The following is a 17,804-nucleotide window of genomic DNA, read 5'->3' on the forward strand; positions in this document are numbered from 1 at the left end:
CAGCCATGTTTGAATTCACGATGCCAGCGTTTTACAAGGTCATATGATAGGGCATTATCACCATAAGTTTCTTTCATCTCATCAAAAGTCTCCTGTGGTGTGCGTCCTTTCAAATACAAAAACCGGATCACTGCTCGATATTCAACAGGCTCCATTTTACACCTGACTTAGTTCAAACACCTGTAAAACAGAAATCACAATTAGTTCAGAGCTGTAATTTTCCACATAACCCGTAGAGATATAAATCATTGCATATGCAAAATTTCAGCTAGATCAGACAACTGGAAGTTGGTCAGAGGCATTACTTATTGCAAAACTCAAACTTGAGGGTGTTGTGCATTGTGTCTGTGTGTGCGCTGCGTGTGAGCGAGGCTAAATATATTATCATTATTATAAACTCTTGATTATAAACGTTTGATTATGTAGACTGAACACCATAAGCAATTTTCACATCAATATAACAAAAAAACAAAAACAAACAAAAAACCCAGAAAACTACATAATGTCATGATTAAGATTTTTTTTACTTTCTGCATTCAAAATACTTTTGTTTTATCTGCAATAAATTGGTTCAATTTCTTCCATTTTTTTCAGGTTTCTCACGATGACAAAGAATTTCGTGTTCGTCTTGATGTGAGTCATTTTACTCCAGAGGAATTGACCCTTAAATCAGTGGATGATCGAATTATAATTCATGCAAAACACGAAGAAAGACAGGATGAACATGGATTCATCCAACGAGAATTTACACGTCAATATTTACTACCCAGGGTAAAGCAATATCTTTTTTTCTCTGATATTACAAAGGACGTGAGAAAAGTTTTCTTGATTTAGGAGCATAACACTACATTATTATTATTTTTTTTTTTTGCCTTTAAACTTTTATTCAGCGAAAATAAATTTATGATCGGCAGTTTAAAAGGCTTTAGCTTGCTTTCTGATTTTGAAAGATCACAATAGTAAACACAAGTCAGTCATTTTGATGTATCATCAATGATTTTAAAATGGTTGACATGGGTTTACTATCATGACGCTTCGAAATTAGAAAGAAACTTTGAGGCCTTTTTTAAACTGTCGATAAATACTCATCTGATTACCATAAAACGATGTAGGTATGTATGTGGATGCGCTATATATATATATATATATATATATATATATATATATATATATATATATATATATATTAGCTGGACGCCCGGCGTTGCTTGGTCGTACAATATGCTTAAACATGATATTTTTATTATAGAATCTATCTTCTATTGAATATCATATCTTTCTGTTAAATTCCATTTTCACCCCAAACAAGACACAGTGTCACTTTGATGTAGGAGGCGACTATCGGTACCATAATTTGCAAGGATATTATGTAAGGAGTTGAGCAGCAAGATGTCTGTTCATATTACACTTGAACTTTTGCATGTCAGTACAGTTGGGAAAGCAGAAACCCAGTAGGGAGTTCCGAAGTCTAGCAGTTCTGGAGAAGAAACTATTAGAGTAAAAGGTCTTCTTACATCTAGGGATCTCTACTGTGTAGGGATGGGGTTTTGCTGTTTGTTGGGTTTGTCGGGAGTATTTACGTCGAGGGAGTACAAGTGCTTGTATTTCATTGGAGCATTTACCATTAAAATACTTGTAGAACAAACAGAGGGATGCTACATTTCGTCGATAGGACAGAAGTTGAAGTTTAGATAACAGTTCAGGACATATCAGGTTGGGGACTTTCTTTTGAACCTTGTCCAGGAGTGAGAGACTAGTAACAGATGCACCAGCCCAAATGTGACAACAATACTCCATACATGGGCGAATGGTGGTCTTGTAAAGATACAGGATACTTTCAGGCATAAGTAACTTTCTAGCATGGTATCCTCACAGTTTCCCTGGCAATCCTCTCAATGTATCTGTTCTAACTCATGTTTCCTGTGAACGTTAAGCTGAGGAGTTTGAAAGAAGTATTTTCAGATAATGTATCTTTAGCTATAGCTATCAGTGGTTGAGACGGTTTCTTGAAATTATTGAAGGAAACAAGCTTAGTATTAGCAGTATTGAAAGTGTATGAGGAATGATTTGCCTGGTGGACTAATTTGCAAAAAAAACTAAAAAAAAAAAACTCCAAAAATAATAATGATAATGTCGTTCATTAAATTACGTCTGTGTTTGTTTACAATATCATGTCAGCGGATATTTGGACATGAAGATGAATGCCCTGGAAAAGTAACTTCTGATTAATGTTTAATTTTATAATTTATAATATGCAAATGAAGAAATCATTTGTGGTGATTTTAAATGGTACTTCTTCTTTTATCATAAATTGAATTCATTAATAAAAAATAAATTAAAATAAAATTGTGAGGTACACCCAGGCTTAAACATTGGATCCATGCTCTATCACTGAGCTATATTTCATGATGACAATAAATCTGTTTTTTTTAAGAAGAAATGATTTGCTGAGATTTTCTTGTCTCCTTTGGCTGGTGTAACATAAAATATTTCCCTATAAAAATTCTCCTTTTTTTAAATTTTTTATATATATATATATATATATATATATATATATATATATATATATATAAGATAAAATAAAATAAAAATTACAATTAAATTTACCAAAATGATCCAAGATGGCAAAACTAAAGTATATTATAAATATTAAAGAATTGATATTTATAAAGTAATCGCAACCAAATGTAAAAGCTCGATAAAACCAAATAGGAAATCCAAGAAAGTTAATTGAATTTCCATTCGCACAAGTAAAATCCAAGGAAATCCCGTAATTGGAAGATGGTCCAAAATAATCCAAAAGGCCGAAATCCATGGAATAATTCACAAATATGTACAAGGAAAAGGGGGAAAATTCCAATAATATTAATAAAAGAAAAAGAAGATATGCGTTTCATACGGCTGCTGAAACATAATGTAATTAAAAAAGATCAGGAAAGAATTACGGGATTTCCTTGGATTTTACCTGTGCGAATGAAAATTCAATTAATTTTCTTGGATTTATATTTTTGGGTTTTACCGTCATTAGATTATTTACCTTTCACCAGACTATCCATTCACGTGTAATCACCTTTTTCTTCACCATATTCCCTCTGCTTTACTTTTTGTTATCAAGTAAGATCTTTGACTTACTTGCAGTTTCATCAAATACTTTTGTATGCAAAATTCTGATCCCGCATTTTGCTAATTCTCACCCTCATATGAGAAGAAAAGTATTTCTTCGAAACTCCACGGATTAAGGACAATCCACTTATCAAGTGTTTCCTTTTCAGATTAAATATGTTTTTAACTCTTTTTCAAAGTGTTTTTTAACATGTTTTATTAACTGTTTGTTCTTATATATATATATATATATATATATATATATATATATATATATATATATATATATATATATATATATATATATATATATATATATATATATATAGCATTTAATAGTTCTTTATTTCTCTTCATTATCGTGGCAATTGGTTGATGGCCCTGAGGTAGAATTTCAGCAAATGGAGCAAGAGGTGGTTTTGTGCCTGGGTTCGAATTTCATGACCGGCAAAAATTGTTACCCTACACTGATGATTGTGTAAGCACGAAACATTACTGTGTGTAGGTGTAAATGAATAATTATTATTTAATTATAATTATCAAGTCTCTTTAAGAATACTTAAGGATGAGCACTGTCTGTAGAATGATAACTAAGGCAGTCAACTAGCCTCTATGCAATGTTCACGACCCCCGCTGCTGCGAGCATTCTACATTGTCCTTATATTTGCCTGAATTCGGCATTTAATAATTCTTAATTCCCTTAATTTCCATAGCAATTGTTTGGTGGCACTGAGATTGAGGCTCAGCAAATGGAGTAAAAGATGGCTTTGAATCATATGACTGGTAGGACTTTTTACCTTTCACTGATGATTGCGTAAAGATGAAACACTTGTATCTGTAGATATAAATGAATAATTATTAATAGTATAATTATTAATAGCATAAGTGCTTATTAAAGTATAATTATTAATACTATAAATCCTACCCTCTGATGAGAAGAGAAGTATTTCTTCGAAACTCCGTGGATTAAGGACTACCCACTTATTTAGTGTTTCCTTTTCAAATTAAATATGTTTTTAACTCTTTTTCAGTGTTTTTTTAAACAGGTTTTTTTTTTAACTATTTGCTCTTATATATATATATATATATATATATATATATATATATATATATATATATATATATATATATATATATATATATATATAATGGAACATTTTAACATGCTGAAAGAAAGAAATGGTAAGATGAACAACATCTTGGAATTTGGAATTTGGAATATAGACTTGTCATTTATATATATATATATATATATATATATATATATATATATATATAAGATAAAATAAAATAAAAATTACAATTAAATTTACCAAAATGATCCAAGATGGCAAAACTAAAGTATATTATAAATATTAAAGAATTGATATTTATAAAGTAATCTCAACCAGATGTAAAAGCTCGATAAAACCAAATAGGAAATTCAAGAAAGTTAATTGAATTTCCATTCGCACAAGTAAAATCCAAGGAAATCCCGTAATTGGAAGATGGTCCAAAATAATCCAAAAGGCCGAAATCCATGGAATAATTCACAAATATGTACAAGGAAAAGGGGGAAAATTCCAATAATATTAATAAAAGAAAAAGAAGATATGCGTTTCATATGGCTGCTGAAACATAAGGTAATTAAAAAAGATCAGGGAAGAATTACGGGATTTCCTTGGATTTTACCTGTGCGAATGAAAATTCAATTAATTTTCTTGGATTTATATTTTTGGGTTTTACCGTCATTAGATTATTTACCTTTCACCAGACTATCCATTCACGTGTAATCACCTTTTTCTTCACCATATTCCCTCTGCTTTACTTTTTGTTATCAAGTAAGATCTTTGACTTACTTGCAGTTTCATCAAATACTTTTGTATGCAAAATTCTGATCCCGCATTTTGCTAATTCTCACCCTCTGATGAGAAGAAAAGTATTTCTTCGAAACTCCACGGATTAAGGACTATCCACTTATCAAGTGTTTCCTTTTCAGATTAAATATGTTTTTAACTCTTTTTCAAAGTGTTTTTTAACATGTTTTATTAACTGTTTGTTCTTATATATATATATATGATATTGACCCGGATTATCAAATTGATATTCAAATCTACTAAAATATACTACATTTACTTAACACTGCGAAGGACATGAGCCATAATTTTCGCTTAAACTTAGAGTAAACGATGGCAATTCCACGCTCAATTAATTAACTACAATAGTTATTGTCTTCGGCAATTAATACACAAATATATATCATCAGAAAGGAACATAATAAATACATGAATATGTCTACATACAAAAAAGTTCATTATCGTATGGCTTATTTTTGTTTTATTATAGTATATATATTATTTAGTATATATTTTAGAATTTAGCAGCAATCTTCCTTCTTTATTTTGCATTATTTTTGTATATATAATGGCTATATGAAATCTGTGGTTGAAATTATTAGATATTTAATTGGATACAGTCATTTCCTTTGTGCCTTCAAATCAAACTGTAATCACTGCATGTGCACCTGCTGTAGTAAAAGAAAAAAAAAAAAAAACGGCACTTTGTTTGTGAAACCAGATAAAACATTAAACGCCGTTAATTATTATTAATTATCCGATTTGATCCATTCGTAGATTGAGTATCAAATCATTGATCAGTTAATATCGTTTTCGTAATTTCTGTTTGAATTTATTCTTTGAAATTTCAATTAAAAAAAATCATTTTCCTCCATTGATTTATTCACCTGTAGTTCTCATTTTTGTTCGTTAAACAAATAAAATGGGAACAATCATTTGAAATAAGAATCAAGAACAATAGCAGAAAAGAAATCGATGTATAATCATTGTTTTGAGATGTTGTTACTCGTTGACAAAGCCGCTGTTCAACAGATGAAGTCGCTGCCATCAAATAATTTTAATTGAATTTCTTGATTTTTCTTTACGCTTTGTATTTTGATCCGTAATTTTCAGTTTTATTTTTTAGTAATAAAAATATACAAGGATCCAACGTTGGAAATTGTTATGGTAAATGCTGATGTAGAAGCCTATGTAGTGTATCCGACCACAATCCATATTCTTGTTTCACTAGTGATAAACCAAGAAATTGCAAACACCTCAGCAAAAACGATCTACTTAGTAACAATGTTGATTTTGTCGTGCAAGATATTGTCACATAGGATTAACGATTTTCTTAAAATGAGATTTGTTTCTAGAGCATATAAAAGATCCTAAATAGGGTTTGCCACAAAAGGTAGCGTCACGAACTTGTTTGCTATGGAATATCTGACAATGTCTTCATAATCATTTAATCCTTTTTCTCGGATAGGTTTAGAAAATTAATTACTCATGGGCAGAAGTTGGAATCAATGTCTCAAGGATCTATTCTGGGGCGAACACGCCCCGTCATTAGTGATCTCCAAATAATATTGTGAGATCATACAATTATTTAGGGTAGCATTTTCAACAGAGTTGACTACGATGTTCTTTTTTACTCTCTCTCTCTCTCTCTCTCTCTCTCTCTCTCTCTTCCAACTGGAAGCATATGGGTCAATTGGAAAAAAGTGTCTTGTTAAAACCAAGCTTCTCTCTATTTTTTTACCACCAACATTCCGATCCTTATTTTCCAGTTGAAATGAATGATTCTGTCCTCGAGGAAGTCCCCTTCTTTGATAAGCTTTTAGAACCGGGTTTCATTGTAGACTCAGGTCGGTTTTTAAGTTGGAGGAATGGTTGGATCATTCTTCTCATACCTCACCCATACAATCCAGCTAAGTCCTAAGATGGAGTATTGTTGTCATATTTGGGTGTTTGTCTTGACAAAGTACAAAATCAACTTTGCAGTCTAGTGGGTCAGGATTTCTTCTCGTTCTTACAGCTTCTTTCACACGGAAGATACATTGTTAGCTTTCACCTAATGTATCGTTATGTTCATAAGTGTTCAACTGAGATCCAATCAATGCTTCTCACTGCAAAACATTCATAGCAAGAACTTGTCTATCTACAACTACAGAAAAGAACTTTAGTTTTTCTGCCAAAAAAACAACAAAACTTTCATGAACAAAGTTTCCTTCCTAGAACATCCTATCTATGGAACTTTCTTGTCAAAATTATTCAATCTGTTTGTTTCGGTCCTGCTTTCCTTCTTGTTGGAAAGAGTCCTCTGTAGTCACTACCTTTAAAAATGCTGGTGATCATGGAAGGTGACCCAACTAAATATCATGCTGTTAGCCTCCTCTCTGTCATTAGCAAGATTTTCAAGAGGTAAATTTTCTGCAATGTTTTGATCTCTTTAGTAATATTCAGTACGACTTTAGTGGTCTTGTTCAACTGATGATCTTTTAATTGTTGTAACTCTGGTTTATGGATAATTCAAGAGAAGGTAGGAGCATATTTAGTTGGCTCCACTCTTTCTCCTTCTATTCCCTCTGAAACGTAATGTTACCAGTCTCAGTCTTTTCTATAAATACTATTAGTATGTGTTCTTCATAATTGTTTATTCTATTCCTTGCTTCTTTTGTTCCAGTTCATTTAACTTGTTCGTCTGGTGGTCTTTACCATTTCTCTATTTTTATACCTCATTATAATACAGCTTCCTATTCCAGTAACTTCTTCCAAGAACTGCAGGATTATGGAACTTTCAAGTTGACTGTTTTCCACCTACCTATAGTTTTGGTCTTTTCAAGATGAAGGTCGTGATTATCATAATTCGTTCTCTTTAGCTCCTTATATCAAGTGAATTCATGCTTTGTAAAGAAGAGCCATTGCTTATCTCTCTCGACAGTTGTTTGCATGGAAGATGCTTAACTGAGCTTCAATCTTTGATCTCTCATCCACAGTAAGAACCTACTTCCCTTTCATGTTCTTAACACCCAGTGGAATTTCTATGAACAGAGTTTTTTTAGCAAGGGCTTCTTACCTGCAGAATTTATTACCATAAGACTGGATTCTCTACTGATTACAACTTGGTCATCTTCAAATCCAATGTCAACAAATTCTCGTTCTAAATTGCCCATGTAATTAAATGCAGTTCATACCATTGATAAAGGTTAGTACTCCCATAGTTTTCCTCATCTTTCAGCTGACAATCATTCCATCTTATTAACATTCAGCCTTAAGTGGCTTTACACTTCTTGTACACAAATTGATTATCATCTTTTACCACGAAGCATCTTTTAAAGATAACCAGAATATGTAGAGTATGAGGACCCAAAGAAATTGGAGAAACAAATCAACAGCTTTCAGTTGATCCAGGTTGAACTTGCCCTTCACACACGGCATCTGTAGACAAACATGAAACACTGAGTTGCTTTTTTTCGCCAAGTTTTATTTTTTGTAGACAGCATTTTTTTTTTTTTAATTTTATTTACAAGACTTTTTAATAAAACTATTTGAACAAAACGCTTTAATAAACAATTGAGGAATAATTATTTAAATTTTCAAAGTCATATTTCTTTTAGATAGGTATTTACATTTTTAAATAAGATCAATTGTTAATATGGGGAAAGTTTTATTTTAAGATGATATGTTGGGGGAATAAATATTTTTTTTTAATGTGAGGTAAAAAGTTTTTTTTGGGGGGGGGGATTTTTCTTACATTTAAAATCGAGAATTTAAGGCATTCATCTTTTCTGTCATTGGTATGATGGGCATGATGAGATTAAATCAAAATTTACTATTTTAAAAGAGTATTTTTTAAAAATAGGTTCTTATTTAGAATTACATTTAATTATGTACATACCTGGAACAAAAATGTCATATTCCAAAAATCACATGAATTGATCAAGTAATTTTTTTTTAACTAAGAAGATTAAATTTTATTACCAAACGAGATGCTATTTTTTGAACCTCCACTTTTTATAAATAAGGTGGAGACAACTCAATTTGAACTATCAAGATCAAAATCAGCCTTATAATGAAAATATTTACTCTTAAAATCACAAGAAAATGATTTTCTTAATCAAAAGAAAGCACTATTTATTTATTGCAGACTATTATTCTCATCTTTTTTAGTTGTTGTTTAACGTTTCGGCCAACTATTCCTTTGGCCTTTGTCAGGTGGTTTACCTCGATGTGATAGGAACGCCGAATCTCCTAACTGCATCCTCAACAATTACTGCCTTCCATAATTGTTGTCATCTCACCATGTTTTGGTCAACTAAGCCTCTGGCCGGCTTTGGATAGGATTGAAACTGCGATTTTCAGACAATGCTCACCTGGAACCATAGAGACTCAATGTCTCTATCCATTGTGCCACGGGCCCTGGAGGGCGATCAAGATTGGATTTTTTGGTCTTATAAATCCACGTTTATTTGTTATCTGATTTTCCATTGTCGGGTTCGTACCAAATGGTATATATCATTTAATTGATTGGAATTTTTATTGAGATGAATATTATTTATCCATTTATTGCAGACTATTATGCTCATCTTTTAGTTGTTGTTTCACGTTTCGACCAACTATTCCTATGGCCTTCATCAGGTGGTTAACCGCGACAGGATAGGAACTCTGAATCTCTTAACTGCATCCTCAGCAATTACTGCCTTCCATAGTTGTCGTTTCACCACGTTTTGGCTAACAAAGTCACTGAGGATGCAGTTAGGAGATTCGGTGTTCCTATCCCATCACAGTCAACCACCTGACGAAGGCCAGAGGAATAGTTGGCCGAAATGTTGTGAAACAACAACTAGAAGATGAGTATAATAGTTCGCAATAAATGATAAAAGTTACTCATCTCAATGAGAATTCCAATTAATTAAATGATAAAAAAAACCCTACTTGATTAATTTATGTGATTTTGGAATATGACATCTTGGTTCCGTGACGATTACACACATTATAAAGATTTTTCTGCTTTTTCTTTTTAAGTATTACATACTAAAAAAGCACTAAAAATATTAATTTATTGTCACTAAAGTTAATATTTTAAAAAATAATTTAATATTAAATTATTTTCAAAAGCACACAGAAAATATCTTTTTCAAAACTGTCCTTGACATGGCTATGAACAAAGTGCAGTATCTGTTGTGATACTACACTTCATCTTTCCTTTCCTTGGTTAGTGATGAAGAAATCCATTTAGATTGAGTTAATCTTAATTTTCATACCAATCCGGAGTGTCTCTATTTGGGGAGCTGAACTTTACCTACATTAAAAACCAACCTTCTGTTCAATATGCCCCAGTGGAGAAACCAAAATTGTTTACTTTTTTATAAATTAAAAATGCATTTTTTTTTTAATCAAGCATAATTCTAAATAAGAACCTATTTTTTAAAAATAATCTTTTAAAAAAGTAAATTTTAATTTAATCTCACATCGAGGACAGAAAAGGTAACTGTCTTAAATTCTCAATTCTAATGCAGATTTCTAATGTAAAGAAAGCCCCCCCCCCCCACAAAACAAAGTTTTGTACCCTACATTAAAAATAAATATTTATTCCACCTCCTATCTTCTTAAAATAAAACTTTTCCTATATTAACAATCAATCTTATTCAAAAATTAAAATGCCTACTAAAAATATAACTATGAAATAATCATTCCTCGATTGTTTATCAAAACATTTTGTAAATAAGAAAACACACCCTACATTAAAAAAATAAAACTTGTTAACGAAAAACTGCAACAACTCAATGTTTTATGTTTGTCCACAGATGCTGTGTGCAAAGAGCAAGGTCAACGGAAAGCTGTTGCTTTTGTTTCTTTGATCTGCTAGGGTCCTTATACTCTATATGCTCCAGACAACCTATATGAAACTCGAATGGACAACACTTCTAAGACACAAATAATGTATTCCCATTTTAGCATTAAAGCTGCCATAAAATATGCTGTTAATTCTAATATTTCAATTGTAATTTATGTAAAGCCCACCAGACAACATCTTTTGACAATCAAAAGCTTTCTCCAAATACACAAAGCAAAATACAGGTTATCCAAGATACTTGCATTTGTTTCACAATAAGTGATGCTTCACACAGGCATAAAACCAAACTGCAGTTCATCTGGCATCTTATTTCTACTTATTCATAACTAGTTTTATGATCTAAAAACCATTTATCCAATTATTTACTAATGTTAATTTGAAAAAATATTCCATGCTGAATGCATCATTTGTGCATTTTTATCTTTGACAGGGATGTGATCCGATTCATGTGAGTTCTGTTTTGGCTTCTGATGGTGTCTTAACCATCCATGCACCGAAAAATGTATCTGAAAATGGAAATGAACGAATCATTCCAATCACCCAAGAAGCAGCAAAAGTCTAATTCTAGAAACAGTTCTAAATATTGCTTTTTAGGCTGGTTTTCTAGAACAAATATTTAGACAATTGGTTTTATTTCAAAGGTACAGTTCACTGTTTAATAAGAGAATTTAATTTAATGTAATCAATTTAATGTAATCAATATATTAATTTTGCAAAGTTTTTTTTTCAATAAGAATGAAATAATACTGTTAAACTTAAATGTTTTTTTCTATTTATATTTTTGGAAACATTTTTTTTCATTAATAAAAACAAGAAAAGAAAAAAGAAGAATCATTGAGTAAATGTCTTTTGTTTTAGGTTCAATCAGTGACATTCTTTCAAATTCTTTAAAAATTATCCTTTTTTGTTTCAGAATTTTTAAGATGAGGATTGATAATTTGTATTATTTGGATTTTTTGCCTGCAAAGACACATTGTGTAATGGATAAAGGTTCTAAGTGACAGTTTTCCAGAGGCTGAAGGCGATACTAAGAATACAATTACGAAATACCTAGTAATTACTGATAGAATAAGAACAAACTATCCCTGTGGATTAAATAAAGTTCTGCTTGAAACTACATAGAGATTTCTAAGTTTGACAAAATGCATCTGAATAAAATTGGAAGTTACATCAGCTGAAATGGTGAGAATAATATCCAAAATAAGAACATTAATCTGAAAATTCCAAATTTTAAGAACAGATTTTTTTTAAAAAACAAAAATCGTCATGGAAAATCCACATTTGTTTGATTAATTATAAGAAAAATATTTCAATAAAGAAATCCTAATTATTCAGATTGTGTTGAGACTTCCTTCAATCAGACTTTATTTTCTTAACTTATGAAACTATAATTATTCCTGCAAGTTATTATTATTGCAACTTGATGAAAAAACAAACAAAAAAAAACATTTATTTTGTAAATTGCGCTTCATAAATATAACATTGTACAAATTAGAAATCGTTTTATCAGTTTTAAAAACAATGACTGAGTGAAACACTTTATCTAAAATGTTGATATTTTTGTTGTATTATCTTATTAGACAATAACTTTTATCAAAAAAGTAATCATTTTACAATCGCTCATTAGTAAAATTTTTTCTATAATTAACCCTTTTTCCCAGTCATTCAATAGTATTGATCTATAACATTAACAAATGTTTAATTGTAAACAGACCTGTTTTGTATTCATTGAGAATATATTGTGAACTGACAGAAAGATTACAAGTTAGATTTGGGATTTACACTTTAAAGTGGAAAATAGATTTCTATATATGAAAGGAAACTAAGCCAATAGATATTCTTTAAAAACATTTTAAAAATCATTATGTCAATTAACCATTACATATATTATGCTAAGCACCATTTCTTTTATTCTATAATGAATATTATGTGTTACTATTCATATTCTGCTTTGAAATTCCTACCTCCGGTACACATGCAGTCAATAGTAACAGTAGAATTAGTATTCAAATAGGACAATAAGGTTTTAGAAAAAATCATTGACGTAATATCTTTGATAAATGTGATACTGTTTCGGTTATAACATCTCCATTAAAAAACAGAATAATGAGTTTAAGTGTAAACAATACTTGTGTCAGAAATTTTATATTTCTTGTTGTTTACTTAAATTCGAAAAACATGTTGTCAAAACAGTATTTTAGGTGTACTACCAAAGTACAGATATTATTTTTATATATGTTATTAAGAGTCACAAGTTATTCTATTTTCTTGAACACAGATTTATTAAGAGTCAGTATTTTATTTTCTTGAAGACAAATTAAGAGAATGACCACCAAGGAGATGGGTCAGCCAGCATGCTGCACCTGACAGGCGAAATGATTGGTCCACAATTCTGATAAATGGTAGAATTTTGTTCTTAAATATGTGGTGTAGCTCTCTGGAGTATATGCACGAGTCAAGTAAGAAGTCAAGACAAATCCAAACTTATACGAGGGGCGTGCAATTAGTAATGCCACTGACCCACTTCCAGTTGTCTGATCTAGCTGAAATTTTGCATGTGCAAGGAATTATATCTCTACGGGTTATGTGGTAAATTACAGCTCTGAACGTATTGTGGTTTCTGTTTTACAGGTGTTTGACCTGAGTCAGGTGTGAAATGGAGCCTGTTGAATGTCGAGCAGTGATCTGGTTTTTGCATTTGAAAGGATGCACACCACAGGAGACTTTTGATGAAATGAAAGAAACTTATGGTGATAATGCCCTATCATATGACCTTATAAAACGCTGGCATCGTGAATTCAAACATGGCCGGAAGTCTGTGGAAACAGCTCCCAGACCTGGTCGCCCCCCTCCCCCTTCTGCCATTGATGAGGTATCTGTCCGTCAAGTTGAGGCTGCCATTTTGGAAGATCAGCACATTACTATTCGCCAAATAGCCCAAGATGTCAGGATTAGTACAGGGTCTGTGGAAACTATCATTCATGACCATTTGCATATGCATAAGGTGTCTGCCAGATGGATTCCCAGGTTGCTCACCATTCCAGAAGCGAGAACGTGTCGAGTGCTCGAGGATGAACTTGGAGATGTGCCAAGAAGATGAGTCAAAGTTTTTCAAAAGACTGATTACACAGGATGAAACCTGGCTCCATCACTATGATCCAGAGACCAAAGCCCAGTCAATGCAGTGGAAGCACTTGGACTCACCACCTCCAAAGAAGGCAAGGGTGCAGCCCTCTGCTGGCAAGGTCATGCTCACAGTCTTCTGGGACCAGGACGGAGTAGTGATGACAGATTTCCTGGCAATGGGTACCACAATTACAGGAGTCTATTATGCTTCACTTTTGAGGAAATTAAGGGAAGCTGTCAAAATCAAGAAGTGGGGCAAGATCAGCAAAGATACCCTCCTCCTGCAGGACAACGCTATGGTCCACAACTCGTATGTCGCCAGATCAGAAGCACGAGCGTGTGGTTATGAAATACTTCCCCATTCTCCCTACTCTACTGACCTTGCACCCTTTGACTTTCACCTCTTCCCAGCCATGAAGTTGTTTTTGAAAGGAAAGCATTTCACAGATGATGCAACCTTTATTTCTGAAGTCACGTCATGGTTGGAGGACCAACCTGGGGTGTTCTACAAAAACGGTCTCCAGAGCTGTATCAAACGATGGGAGAAATGCAGAACTCTGGATGGTTCCTATGTAGAGAAAGACTAATAACTGTGCCAAATTTCGTTGCTCTACTGCTATGGGAAGTGGTTCAGGGCATTACTTATTGCACGCCCCTCGTAGGTTTATTTTGGGTTTTCAAAAATATAACCAACTTTCATATATTGCATTGTATTCAAACTTCAACTGACTTTTAAAAAATGAACTGCATGTTTTCATTTAAAATTTTTTTACCTTGTCTTCAAGAAAATCTTTATATGATTTCTTTATATAGCTCGAATGTGGCAGCTTGAAAAACATGTTAAGCTTATTTTTGAATAACATTGTTGAAGCATCTATCAATCTTCACTCTTATATTTGCATTTATTTGTCTATGTTGCAGAATTAATCCAAGGATAGTTCTTTAAAAAATTCATTTCAAAGACATCAAGCTTCATCTCATGCTCTGTCAATATTGTCCATATTTCTCTTGCTTATACAATTAAGCAATCAAATTAAATTGAATAATACTGGATGAAGTAGACACGGATAGACAATATCATATGTGATATTGTCTAAGTATAAAAACTATGAAATGTTATATCAAAAAAATGAGTTAGATTTTACCCAGTTTAACTAGATAAGTACTTCAGAAAAAAAAAAAACCCAAAAAACTAATTCTTAAAACAAAAATGTGTGGTTTAGTGATGTCCTAAAATGTAACAATATATTTTGATTTTATGACATTTTATATAATTTCTTTTAAGTTTTATATAATTTCTTTAAAGTTTTTGTAAAGTTTTTAAATCATTATACAAAATTTATCTAATGTTTAACTTATACAAGAAGACATTTTTTTAACTGCGTTCCTAATTTTTAATGCAATACAATCTGATTTCTGTCCATTAATTTGTTTCTGATTCTAGATGTGATGAGATGCTAGAATTTCTATCATTTTATTGTAGGTGCCACAGAAATTTAGCCTGAAGATTTCATATCAAGCCACAATTTTAAAGATCTTTTAAAAGTCGGTCAATTTTCGTTTCAATAGAATATTTGTAGAAATAAAAGAAAATTAAAGAGAAAATAAAAAAGCCAATTGGAGTTATGTTTCTATTTTAATGAATTTTTAACTAAGATTTATTAAAAAAAAATAGTACGAACAACTTACATAGAATACAACAAATATTAAAGTAGGTTTGTTTCTAACTTCATTAATATGAGATATTTACAATTATGGTAGGAAAATGAGAGACAAAGAGAGAGAGAGAGAGAAAAAAAAGAGAAAGAGGTGTAAACATATTTCAAAATTTGCAGACTTAAAAAAAAAAAGATGGGTATTTAGTGAAGAAGACAATTGTTATTGTCGCTTCCATGGCATTGCATTCCAGTTGATCTTGAATTAAAAAAAAAAGTCTAAAATGTGAAGCGTGTTTTCTTACAACACTAAAAGAAGTGAAATTTTTTAGAAATAAAAATTATGAAGATTTAGTTAATAAAAATAATTCTGGTAAAAAGAAGAAACCAAGCAAGTTCAGTTTACATTGGAATAAGGACAGAAAGGAATAACCAAGCAAGTTCAGTTTACATTGGAATAAGGACAGAAAGGAAACAAAGAAAAGAGGGGAAAAAGTAGATAGAAGAGAAAAAAAATGGAAATATACAGAAGAAAAAAAAAATCACAAAAATGGATTTTACAAGCATTTTTATAAGAAACTCATGAACATAAAACTTGATGGTTAGTAAATGAAAAGTATAACTGATTTTATTTTGCTGATCCATTATTTTGCAGAGACTAAGTTGAATCAGAATTGATAATCCATCCAAATTGATGAGAATCAAGAGAAATAGTCAATTAAAAGATTTGAAAGGTTCATTTTATTTTCACATGAAGTATTTGGCTTAATTTCTTTTGCATGTAGCAATCAGTTTTGTCTTTCTTTTTTCTTTTATTAATCAACATTTTTTCAAAAAGAAAATCTGCTGACTATAAACAAAATGGACATCACAAATGGCAACTGAAGTTCAGTGCTGGAAGTAAAAGAAGTAAATTCATCCAGAAACAAGGAAAAAAAATGAATGGAAAAAAAAAAAATGAATGGAAAAAGAATTTGGGCATAAAAAATATGAAACTATTTGAAAACAGAATTTGGGGAAAAAGTGGTTGAATGATTTTATAGTTCATAAGTGTTAACAATTTAGAGAGAAAAAAAAAGGCAAAATTATGAATCAATTTCTTCAGCTCAGATATTTCTAACCACTTCCTTGTCCTTAAAAAAATTTGTTTTAATTTGAAGACAATAACAACAAAATTAAAACAATGTAATTTCAAGCTCATACTTAAAATAGTTTACTTAGGATTTAAGAAGCTTTTTTGTAGAGTAATTCTGTTACTGGGATTTGAAATAAAAAAGGCTATCAAAATTTTAAATTTGATTACGAAAAAGAAATAAATGGGAAAATTTGAGGAAATAAAGAATTGACTAATGGTTTTAGTAATTTAGATTAGTCTGAGTGATACCAACTTTTAAAAAATTAATTTCTAAGATTTTCCAAATAAGCAGGAAAATGAAATTAAAATTAATTCGGTCATAGAGAAATAATTAAGGAGGCATAGTCATTTTATATACACCATAGTTGGATGTTAAAATCATTTACAAATTATTAATTGATTTTAAAATTAAAAACGAAAATAGATTGGTTGTGTTGAATAATAAAAACAGTAAATTTGTTGTGAATAAAAAAAAGTTGTTTTAATTTTATTCAATAGAAGTTTAAAAATTCATCATAATAGCAAATATATTATTAGGTGGAATTGTGCAGGAGTCTTCTTACTTTAATTTTGTTTTGCCATTACTTTTTAAAACCACCCAAATACTTATGAAACTATAGTTTTAAGGCAATGTTTTAATCTTTATAAAATTATTGAATATAAGTAGCTTTCAAAATTTTGAAATCTTTTAATACATGATGATTTTAATCAAAAGTTTTAATGCCAGAAATAACTCTCTATTCAACAATTTAAATGCTTCCAAAATAATTAATTATTTTTTAAATTAAAATGGCTGAGGAGGAACCAAGATATAATACCTGCAGAAATTTTCCTCTGGACCAAAATATCGTAGGTTTGCAACACCGGGTGCCACATAATTCAATACATCTAGCCTAATAGCCAATATCTTATGTAGCTTTCTAACACCATTTTAGACATATTCACGTGCGATAATAAAATGCTACATTGCATCCAACGAGCAACACCATCACAATCGCAACATCTTTAGAGGAAGGAGTCCTTACTTTTCTCTCTATTTAGTCCTAACACTGCTACCAGTTGTCACTGGAACCAATTCTACATTTTCCACAGATACTGTGATTACACCCATC

General features: G+C 31.1%; 1 protein-coding gene across 2 annotated transcripts in view; it reads left to right on the forward strand.

The window, feature by feature from the left end:
- LOC145284759 (heat shock protein beta-1-like) overlaps window positions 1-12,110 on the forward strand; it is a 35,915-nt gene extending 23,805 nt beyond the window's left edge. Inside the window, exons 2-4 of one of the 2 annotated variants that reach the window (XR_013868875.1) lie at window positions 595-771; window positions 11,207-11,417; window positions 11,690-12,110. Coding sequence is in view for 1 of the 2 variants with exons in the window: in XM_080133724.1 (XP_079989850.1) it covers window positions 595-771; window positions 11,207-11,338 (309 nt within the window). In the remaining variant the exon portion in view is untranslated. Of the gene's footprint in view, window positions 1-594; window positions 772-11,206; window positions 11,620-11,689 lie in introns of those variants that run through there. The other variant, XM_080133724.1, reaches the window with a different exon arrangement.
- Window positions 12,111-17,804: the final 5,694 nt, after the last annotated feature.

Source organism: Euprymna scolopes, chromosome 9, assembly GCF_053919585.1.
Source record: "Euprymna scolopes isolate OS-2025 chromosome 9, ASM5391958v1, whole genome shotgun sequence".
Lineage (NCBI taxonomy): Eukaryota > Metazoa > Mollusca > Cephalopoda > Sepiida > Sepiolidae > Euprymna > Euprymna scolopes.